This window comes from Panthera leo, chromosome E1 (assembly GCF_018350215.1).
Source record: "Panthera leo isolate Ple1 chromosome E1, P.leo_Ple1_pat1.1, whole genome shotgun sequence".
NCBI lineage: Eukaryota > Metazoa > Chordata > Mammalia > Carnivora > Felidae > Panthera > Panthera leo.
In genome coordinates, this window is record NC_056692.1 from 38,294,071 (window position 1) to 38,305,352 (window position 11,282).

The following is an 11,282-nucleotide window of genomic DNA, read 5'->3' on the forward strand; positions in this document are numbered from 1 at the left end:
AGGAGATAAACCCAAGTTTGTATATGGGGTTTAGAAAGTCTACAATGGATTATTTTTCTTTCCAGAAAGAGGGAATACTATATCTCAATTAGAAGTCAGTTAGGTAAAGTTAGGTCAGTAAGTTAGGTAAAGCAAATTTAAGGTTCATTTACCCATGGTTTTCTAACATTTAATTTGGAGCCCTGTTTATGTTTCATTTGAAAAGACCTTCTTAGAATCTGATCATTTAATCTTTATTTATTTTCGAGAAAGAGAGAGAGAGACAGAATGTGAGGTGGGGGAGGAACAGAGAGAGGGAGACACAGAATCCGAAGCAGGGTCCAGGCTCTGAGCTATCAGCACGGAGCCCGACATGGGGCTCCAACTCACAAACCGCAAGGTCGTGACCTGAGCCAAAGTCGGACACTTAACTGACTCAGCCACCTAGGTGCCCCAGAATCTGATCATTTAAACCACAATTGTCGTTAAATGTAGTTAGTTCCATAGATGGAACTGATCTATGGAACATATTTGATCTAAATATATCCAAAACTGTGTAATAGTGAACAATTATAATAATAAAGTAGTTTTGTGGTACCGTCAATTTTTCTGAACTACAGGTATTCTTTCTGAGACTCACTTGCCCTTCCCTGTTCACCTACAACAGTGGTTTTCAACACTGGCTGCACTTTAGAATCATGTAGGAAGCTTTAAAAATAAACACTCCTGGGGCGCCTGGGTGGCTCAGTCGGTTAAGCGGCCGACTTCAGCTCAGGTCATGATCTCTCAGTCCGTGAGTTCGAGCCCCACGTTGGGCTCTGTGCTGACAGCTCAGAGCCTGGAGCCTGTTTCGGATTCTGTGTCTCCCTCTCTCTGACCCTCCCCTGTTCATGCTCTGTCTCTCCCTGTCTCAAAAATAAATAAAACGTTAAAAAAAATAAAAAAAAAAAGATAAAAATAAACACTCCTGAACAATTAATTGCCAGATATCTGGGAATGGGAACTGAAGCACCTGAACTTTACAGTCTCTCCTAGTAATTCTAATGTACAGAAAGGGTTGTAAGTCACTGACATTGAAGAATACAGATAAAATGAAATCACTTTTACTCACTGGGATGTTTTAGTTTGTTCCTGTATTTTTAAGTGAAAATCTAAAGAAAAACTGTCATGACAATGTGAGGCATGAAAAATGAGACATTCAAAATGAAGCTTCATATACTGAATATTGTAATTTGCTCTTGCCAGTTGAAGAAGGCAAAGGTCCTTACCCTGCCTCATCCTCTTATTTTGGCTTCACTGTCTCTCCTCCACAGGCCTCGGTGACATCACACAGCAGTTGAATCAAAGTGAATTGGCAGTGTTACTGAATCTGCTGCAGAGCCAAACCGACCTAAGCATCCCTCAAATGGCACAGCTGCTTAACATCCACTCCAACCCAGAGATGCAGCAGCAGCTGGAGGCCCTGAACCAGTCCATCAGTGCCCTAACGGAAGCCACTTCCCAGCAGCAGGACTCAGAGCCCATGGCCCCAGAGGAGTCTTTGAAGGAGGCACCTCCTGCCCTAGTGGTCCAGCCTTCAGCAGAACAGACAACCTCTGAGGCTTCAAGCACACCAGCTGACATGCAGAATATGTTGGCAGTTCTTTTGAGTCAGCTGATGAAAACCCAGGAGCCAGCAGGCAGCCTGGAGGAAAACAACAGTGACAAGAACAGTGGGCCACAGGGGCCCCGAAGAACTCCCACAATGCCACAGGAGGAGGCAGCAGGTAAACAGACCGGTCATGAATCTCATTGAGCTCAGGTGCTGTTGATCCTCTTAAAAATCTCTTTAACATTTTCTTTTTCACATCAATGGCCTCAGTTTCAGTTTTCTGTAACCTAGTCTACAGGAGAACATAGCACCCAATGATGTATTTCTTGCCCAGCTTCTATTTAAGTCTCAAAGCTTCTCAAAGCACCTTCCATATACTGATGGTTTTTCCATTTTCTAGGAGGTAGGTAAGTAAAGCCTCTGTGTTCTAACTCAAAGAAACCACAATCATAGCTAGTGATACATCTTGAACCACTGTGTGAATAGTGGCCAACTAGTACTAGCACTTGAAAATCTGCGTTCCAAATAAACCATCATCAGATTGCACATAGTCGATTTTACTCTAGTGTAGTGGATACTGGATACCAGTCTTGCCTGAAAGATAATAGTCAAGAAAACTCTAATAAAATGCCATTGTTAATCTCCTGAAGAATAATTTGGAAATCTTGGTAGATAAGTGTAACACCACACATTTCCATTCCAAAAAATAATAGCATATAAAAATGCTTTTTAAAAATCTGTGCTCCTGAAAGACAATTGAATGGACCGCAAATTAGGAAGTGAGCATTACATAAAGAAAAATCTGAACAAAGGAAATAAATATGTTATACCTTGACTTGACATGACCACAGCATGCAATTTTATTAGAGGAAAGAAAAGTTTAAATTTTCTAATTCTGATTTACAGTCTGGTTTGCAAAATGTTTACTTATCTGAAAGTGTTTTCAACTCCTTGGATATTTTCGCTGTCCATGAAGACCCCATGAATTGGGGAATAAGAAGAGGCACAAGGGCTGATGAGGTACACTAACCTTCAACTTTAGGTCGTCCTACATTCACATTTCATACAGGATGGTGCAGAAAGTATATGCCTTATTTTCACTGGTATACAAATACATAAGCTATTTTTCATATGTAAGTCTTTTTTTTTTTTTTTTTTTTTTAATTTTTTTTTTTTTCAACGTTTATTTTATTTTTGGGACAGAGAGAGACAGAGCATGAACGGGGGAGGGACAGAGAGAGAGGGAGACACAGAATCGGAAACAGGCTCCAGGCTCCGAGCCATCAGCCCAGAGCCCGACGCGGGGCTCGAACTCACGGACCGTGAGATCGTGACCTGGCTGAAGTCGGATGCTTTAACCGACTGCGCCACCCAGGTGCCCCACATATGTAAGTCTTTTTAAAACTGGAAGGTAACATAAATAAAATTAACCCCTTTACTTTACAAATAGGGAAACTGCAATCCAGGGAGTTTAAATAAGCCTGCCTATGGTCTCAGCTGAAACCATATTATTGGAAGAGGCAGAATAGAACCTGTGTACTTTTCTTAATATGTTTCTTTTTAATGTGTTTTTTAATTCACTTTGTTACTCTGTCATAACTGATTCCAGTTGCTTTTAAGAGACCCTAGGACATGGAATAACAGAGAAAGCTAATCTAGAGTTAAAGCAGGACTCTTTGTCTCATCTCCCACACCCTCTTCTTCTTCCCCACCCCAGCAGAATTCAGCTATAATCAAAATACGTTAAAGAAGTCATTCAAATTAAATAGTATAGTGATTGAAAGAAATTCACCCAATAATTGAGCCAACAAGGGTGAGATTGAACTAAAATTAAGACCTGGCCTGTGGCCAGAAATTGTTGGATTTGCTTTTTAGGGAAGAGTAAAAATACCACTCCTAATTATTAGTCACCCCTGGATTATCCAGTTCTATGTCTCCTCTTGTTGCTCCCCGGCTGCCTCACACTTGGCCATTTTATTATTCATTAGCACTTCCACCAGAGGGCAGACTGAATAAGCCAGAGAAGGTGAAAATCTATCACTTTAGCTACTCTTTACTTGTATGGGGAAAGGGTTATGGTTGAAATCTAATGAGTCAATTGAAAATTTTAAGTTATATTTGTACATTTCTTTAATACCTCCCTCCAGTAATACAGACTGTTAAGAATTGGCAATATTGTTTGCACTAGATCTTACAATAGTGTGATTTTTAAAATGTGATCTTTTAACTCCTTTAAGAAGTTTTATTTACTTCTGGGGCGCCTGGGTGGCGCAGTCGGTTAAGCGTCCGACTTCAGCCAGGTCACGATCTCGCGGTCCGTGAGTTCGAGCCCCGCGTCAGGCTCTGGGCTGATGGCTCGGAGCCTGGAGCCTGTTTCCGATTCTGTGTCTCCCTCTCTTTCTGCCCCTCCCCCGTTCATGCTCTGTCTCTCTCTGTCCCAAAAATAAATAAAAAATGTTGAAAAAAAAAATTAAAAAAAAAAAAAAGAAGTTTTATTTACTTCAATAGTCATTTACAGTCTGTCTCCTTTTCTACTTTGAGATAGTTCTCATCCTCTCATACATGTGAATTTGAGCTCAAGAAGTAGTTCTATTGAAATACAGCTTAAGACTAAAAGGCAAAGTTTAAATATGAAAACTAGTATAGCTGAAAGAGTAAGTTTAGCTTTGATCACTTTTACAGTTAGGCATTTTTAAAGTTGTTTGCCATCAATATTTAAAAAAAAATAACCATAGTGTTTTATTTTATGTATAGTCCAAAAATACATTTAAATATAACTGGTACTGAGATATTCTTATGTAGTGAGAAACATACTATTGACAGCAATAAACTCTGAAATCTATAGGAGTTTGTAGTCCAGTTAGCTCTTTTTCAGCATGTCATCTTTCCAGTTGTGAGTTTTCTATAGCTGATTTTTTGTCTTTAAATTAATTTTTACCTACCACCTAGTTAACCAGTCAATCTGTCAACAAGCAACTTGGGTGGGTACTGTATACAGGGTGTCCAACTCATCTCAGTTCCGTCCTGGTTTTAAAATTGAAAGTCGGCAACCTGAAAACCCGCTCAGTCCCAGGCAAATTGGGACTGTTGGCCACCCACTTGTATGTTACATATAGCACCTGACCTCATCCTTCCACAACACAATGTTATAATATTATGTTTTCAGACTGCTTTCATCTGCATGCTGAGTAAATACATACTTTACTGATTGTCTTTGCAAAATATAATTGTGGTAAATATGCTACCAAACTACTTTATAACTAAAAACTATTTTGGCTTGTCTGAGTAATGACTTTCATATCACTAGCTCAGATAATAAAGAATTAACTATATGGATATTTAAAAATATGGTTCCATAGGGAACAGAAACATCAGTCATTTGGAAGATATCCCAAAACATGAAACCTTTTCTTCAGCAGAGTAACTCCCAACTCTTAAAAAGCACTGTTCTGATTGTACTTGGTTTTGTATGTTCTCAAACTCACGCCGTTTTACATCCCTACTCTCCTGCCTTGGCAGTAGTTACCATACAGTGATTGCCATGCTTAGGCAAATTTAGCCAGCAGGTGGGGGTGTCTGGGGAGTGGTTCAAGAAAGACAAAAAATCCTTGGAAAGACATAGTGTAGTATAAGTTCAGTACATTTCTAAATACTTAGTTTTGTCACCGTCTCCAAGATAAACATGTTTATCAGCAGCCCATTCTGCATGACATTGCTGTAGTGATTTTTTTCATAGCATGGAAAAAATGCAGGAGGTTGGAAAACAAAATAGAAAATTATGATAGATTACTTTAGTCTTTATAATTATTGTAACAGGAAACTGAATGACAGAATGGTGGTTAATCCCTTTCTTCAGAATGTGATTATGGGGAGAGGGGACTGAAGTTTGGAGAAGCAAGTGTATATTTATACATGACGGTAATGAAAGGTTTTTATTTCATCTCTCTTGTATATTCTTTAAATTCTATTTCAGGTGTTAACCTTATATCATCAAATGTTCTGTAAAATGCATTAGCTAAGTCCATGCAAGGTCTCCTGTTGTACAGCAAGATTTTGTGCTAGAAATGTGACCACAGCATGTGTATTGTTTCCTCTCATCTTCCTTCTTTCTACTTTATTTTCATTAATGTTTTGATCCAACAGCAAAAAGGGGCGGGGAGGCTGCCAACAGCCTACATATTAGAACAGTTCCTTAAGGAAGGAAATGGAGGAAATCTCAGACAAAAATCAGGACAATCATTTGAAACATATGATCTTTTTTACACCAGCTGTTAGATTCAGAATGCAACTGTTTTATTTTAACCACTTGATTTTATTTATAAATTGCAATTTCCTGATCCCAAGATTTTATTCTTTATATATATTTGGTTACTTGTATTGCTATTTGTTTATGTTGGGCAGCGTGTGTGTATGTGTGTGTGTGTTTGTGTTTATAATCACATGTGATTTTTAAGATGGTGTTTAAAAGAAGTAACCCTTCCACAGCATGTCCTCCTCACATTCTTCCACCAGAGAAGAGGCCCCCTGAGCCCCCCGGACCTCCACCGCCGCCACCTCCACCCCCTCTGGTTGAAGGCGATCTTTCCAGCGCCCCCCAGGAGTTGAACCCAGCCGTGACAGCCGCCTTGCTGCAACTTTTATCCCAGCCTGAAGCAGAGCCTCCTGGCCACCTGCCACATGAGCACCAGGCCTTGAGACCAATGGAGTACTCCACCCGACCCCATCCCAACAGGACTTACGGAAACACTGATGGGCCTGAAACAGGGTTCAGTGCCACTGACACTGATGAACGCAACTCTGGTCCAGCTTTGACAGAATCCTTGACCCAGACCCTGGTGAAGAACAGGACCTTCTCAGGCTCTGTGAGCCACCTTGGGGAGTCCAGCAGTTACCAGGGCACAGGGTCAGTGCAGTTCCCAGGGGACCAGGACCTCCGTTTTGCCAGGGTCCCCTTAGCATTACACTCAGTGGTCGGGCAACCATTCCTGAAGGCTGAGGGAAGCAGCAACTCTGTGGTACATGCAGAGACCAAATTGCAGAACTATGGGGAGCTGGGGCCGGGAACCACTGGGGCCAGCAGTTCAGGAACAGGCCTAAACTGGGGGGGCCCAGCTCAGTCTTCTGCTTATGGAAAACTCTATCGGGGACCTACAAGAGTCCCACCAAGAGGGGGAAGAGGGAGAGGAGTTCCTTACTAACCCAGAGACTTCAGTGTCCTGAAAGATTCCTTCCCTATTCATCCTTCCATCCAGTCCTCTGAAACATTAATGAAATCATTTGCCAGAGCGAGGTAATCATCTGCATTTGGCTACCGCAAAGCTGTCTGTTGTATTCCTTGCTCACTTGCTACTAGCAGGCGACTTATAAAATGATATTGGCACCAGTTCCCCCTGGATGGGCTACAGCCAGAACAGTTCAACTCTACCTAGTAGATAATAAGTAGAGAATGTGGAGAGGGTCATTAAATTGAAAAGTAAATGTTTTATTAGTTCATTTGCCTGCACTTCTTGAGCAGAAGAAAAGGAGAACAGTTTCAATTTTGAGATGGCTCAGGAAAGGCTCTCTTTAGGTTTTTTTTAAATTTGGGGATTTTTTTTATGATTCCTTTTGAACTTTTTTTATTTTTTGTTTTTTGCTTTTTTTTTTTTTCCGTTTTGTTTTCATTTAAAGATAATAGTGTTCACAAAATTTGAGCTACTCTTAGGCTTTTGCTATAAGGGAAACAGAGTGACTGGCTGATTTAAATAAATGTTTCCTTCCTCTCCACCATCTCACATTTTTGCTTTCAAGTGAAGTTTTTTTCCCCATTGAGCATCTTGAACATACCTTTTTTCCAAATAAATTACTCATCCATGAAGTTTGTTCTGCTTTGACAAAAAGACATGCCCCTCTCCCTGCACAGGACGCAGGTTGTAGAAAGAGGCATTCTTGGGCATGTAGGTAGATTTACCCCATCTCTTCCCTTTTTTACCACATCTTTAAAGAGTTTCTCATTCTCTCTCTCTCTGTCTCTCTCTCTGTCTCTCTCTGTCTTTTTCTCTTTTTGAGGCATTTGTTTGGAAAAAAATTAATCGTTGAGATGCCCAAGAACCTGGGATAATTCTTTACTTTTTTTTTTGAAATAAACGAAAGGAAATTCAAACTCCTATATGTTCTCTGTAACTTTTCAATTCTAAAATGTTTTGTTTTTTTTTTTTTTAAACCACGTTCTGATGGTGAAGTTGATTTATAAATGCAGACAGCCTAGGACTTGCTGCTGAGCTGGGGTTAGAGATGATGCCTCCATACCTAGAGGGCTAGTAAGAGCAGTTACCATACTGTTTACACATATATTTTTGTCAAAAAAACAAAAAAAACAAAACAAAACCTTTGAAACAGAGCATTGTAATATTGTCAAAAGAAATACATGGAATATACATGGAAATACATGGAAATGTAACTTAGTTTAGGGTGGATATTTTTCTGAAGATCTATCAATATCTGAAACCTTTTTTAAAAAATAATTTTAAAAGAGCAGACCATGAGAAAGAACAGTATTGACATATACACATCTCAGCATGTATATCCTGCCAATTCTTTTAGGGAGTTTCCTCTGGAGAGATTTGATTTTGGTTTTATTTTTGGTAAAAGGGGTAAATGACTTCATGGCAAGAATTTTGCCTTATTATAAACAGGAAATGGAAAATGGAAAGGCTTTCAGGGTGGGATAACTTGGGAGGCTTCTCATTCTGGCTTCCATTTCTATGTGAATACCAGCATATAAGGTGTTTTAAAAACCTACACATTCATATAAATTCTCTGCACAGACTTAGGCCTTTGTGAAACATAGATTAGGGCCCCTTTACAAAGAAAAGGCAAACATGCTTCAGCATCTTTGAGAATAGTTTTCAGAACTCAAGTGAAGTTTTGTGTTTCAATGCCAAGTTCTTATATTAAAAAATAAAAACTACTTGTAAGAGAAAGGTGCACTAATAAAAAAAAAAAAAACTTTATAAAGAAATGAAAGAAGAACCCTCTTCAGATACTTACATGAAGACTATTTTCCCCTGTTATTGAAATAGGTAGATATCCGGTGTGTGTATTTCTTTATTATTCTCTGGGTTTTGGTCTGGCCTTGCCCTCAGGGGCAAACATTGATTAGAAAAAGAACCTTCTAGCCATTTTGGCATTGATGGCTTTTTATACCAGTGTGTCCAATTAGATTTGCTAGGCTCACTGACATGCTATTGGAAAATACCATTAAAGTTCATCTGAACATTTTGTCTGTTGACTTCTTAGTCCACAGACATGGGCCTTTGTATTTTAGAATATTTGAATTTGAGGCATTGGGCCCCACTCCCATTTTTGATTAAAGAACTTAAGCCTGTGATACTTTCAAAAGTATCTATTCATAGTGAAAATAATTGGTCTCCCATCAAATATGAATAAAATTCTCTCTATATTTTAATTATATTTTGGTTATCAGCAATCATTAATAATGTTTTTCCTCCCCCCTTCCCACCCCTTATTTTTAATTATGCCAAATATTCTAAATAATATACTTAAGTCTCCCTTCCCCCATCCCTACTACTAGGGAAAGGGGTGAGTGTATGTATGGATGTGTGTATGTGTATGTATGATCCCATCTCACCTCCTATCCCCATTTGGGGAGTCTAGCCTTTACAATGAAAAAAGTTTGGTAATTTTGACTATTTCTAAAGGCAGAGGAAAAAAGAAACTCAAATATCCTGGAATCTGTGGAGAAAGAAAAGGTATTTGTTAATTTTTCAGCTATGTTACCTATAAATGTGATAGAAGTAAAGTTTTGGCAGAATTTCAACTTGACTGTTAGAAATTTACAAACCCAATTATATTCAAAAGTGGTTTTTGTTTTGTTTTAATTGTACCATGGGAGATAATAAGTCTATTAAATACATTATTTTGAACAGATGAGAAATCTGATTCTGTTCATGATTGAGAGCAAAACTGGTTTGACCATGATCATTTTTGTAGTTTTGAAAACAAATTTGTTTGACCCAGTTTCCTTAGTTTTTTTTCAACTGTCCATAGGGATGATAAGGATTGGAAAATGACATCAAATCTATACATTTGAAAGCAGGGCAGTAGCACAAATTTGTAAGTAGGATTTTTTTTTGTTAGCTTATGCCATAGACATCACCCAGCCAGTGTGTGTGTGTGTGTGTGTGTGTGTGTGTGTGTGTGTGTGTGTGTGTGTGTAATATGCATATATAGTTACAGTACTAAAATGGTTACCAGCAGGTTTTGAGAGAGAATGCTGCACCAGAAAAGTGTCAGTTGCCACCTCATTCTCCCTGATTTAGGTTCCTGACACTGTATTCTTTCTCTCTCTTGTTTTTGCCCCACATCGGGTGTATCTTGTCTATGTACAGATATTTTGTAATATATTAAATTTTTTTCTTTCAGTTTATAAAAATGGAAAGTGGAGATTGGAAAATTAAATATTTCCTGTTACTATACCACTTTTGCTCCATTGCATTTACTTCTTAACCTGTAGCCTCTGAGCAGATCTAATTGTGTACAAAGAGCTTTTTCCTTTACTTTATCTTAGGAGTGCTTTGTCTCAGAATCTCTGTAGTCTCATAAAATACAAAAAAAAAAAAAAAAAAAAAGGTTCTCAGGGTTTGAAGAGGTGCTTCAAAACACTAGACTAGGAATTAGAGAAGAAAATAAGTTGGGGAAAACTGTAAGATGTGATTTTTTTTTTTTTAAGTAGAAATAGTTACACAAATGATGGTGCCAGGCCATCAAAAGAGTTGTCTTGTGTACCCTGGCTCCTCCTGAAAGGAGAGGTAATGGGTTTGAGCTCAACTTGTCAATGGAAGTTGGTAAGAGGCTGTTTAGACCAAAGAATAATCTCTTAAAACCATAACCACCCCAACCAGTTCCTATGTTACCATGAGTAGGGTAGGCATGGAGATTAGTGTTCCTAGCTCCGTTGAGATTCCTGATGTGTTGCCAGTCCAGGAAACGAGTCAAAGTTGTTTATAAGGGTAAAATTCTATTATCTCCAAAATCTTTCCTATCTCCACCTGAGGACAGAATTGCTTTCCCTTCTCTTTCACGATTTAGGACACTAAGAACTAAATTTTCCCTTGTGTGTGCTGCAGTCCTGCTAGTCATGACATAAGTAGATAAAAGCAGGTAAAGCCCATTAGAAGACAGAAAAGAAGGGGGGGAGGATATTGGGGTGAGCAATCATGCAAGGTTAAAGGGTACACCAGAACAAGGAAATTAGGAAGAGGAATTCAAATACTGGTGATGAGGGTGGCCAGCCTGTTTTTGAATCCCCAAAGTTTATGATGTTCCCTTGCCTGTGGGCTGTCCTGTCTTTACCCAGAAGGAGAATGGAGAGCTCAAGATTGTTCCAATTCCTGGAATCCTGTGTTCCTGGTTAGCCTCCAGAGAAAAAGGAATTTGTTTTTGGTCTTTATATATTGCAGATTCATGACTGGGAGTGTGAACTTCAACCTACTAGGGAATATTGTTTCCACTTTATAGCAGTGACTCTTTTTAATTCTAGGCCTAAAGGCTGAGGACCTAACTAACTTGGACTTTTTTTCTATCACGACCAAGGCAATTTCTAGTTAGAAATCATGCTGTTTCAGTATCTAAATTTCTTAAGCACTATCTTTTCCCAGACAGGTATCCTTAACTGTATGGTAAAGTTAATGCCTTAAGGAAGTTAACAGTT

General features: G+C 38.9%; 1 protein-coding gene across 19 annotated transcripts in view; it reads left to right on the forward strand.

Annotated features, from left to right (window-relative positions):
- Positions 1-11,282, forward strand: part of CDK12 (cyclin dependent kinase 12) — a 92,893-nt gene that overhangs the window by 37,666 nt on the left and 43,945 nt on the right. For 15 of the 19 annotated variants that reach the window (XR_006196740.1, XR_006196739.1, XR_006196742.1 and 12 more), the window contains exons 13-14: positions 1,293-1,745; positions 6,056-6,473. Coding sequence is in view for 7 of the 19 variants with exons in the window: in XM_042917280.1 (XP_042773214.1) it covers positions 1,293-1,745; positions 6,056-6,473 (871 nt within the window). In the remaining 12 variants the exon portion in view is untranslated. Of the gene's footprint in view, positions 1-1,292; positions 1,746-6,055; positions 11,167-11,282 lie in introns of those variants that run through there. The other 4 variants (XR_006196746.1, XM_042917275.1, XM_042917276.1 and 1 more) reach the window with 4 other exon arrangements.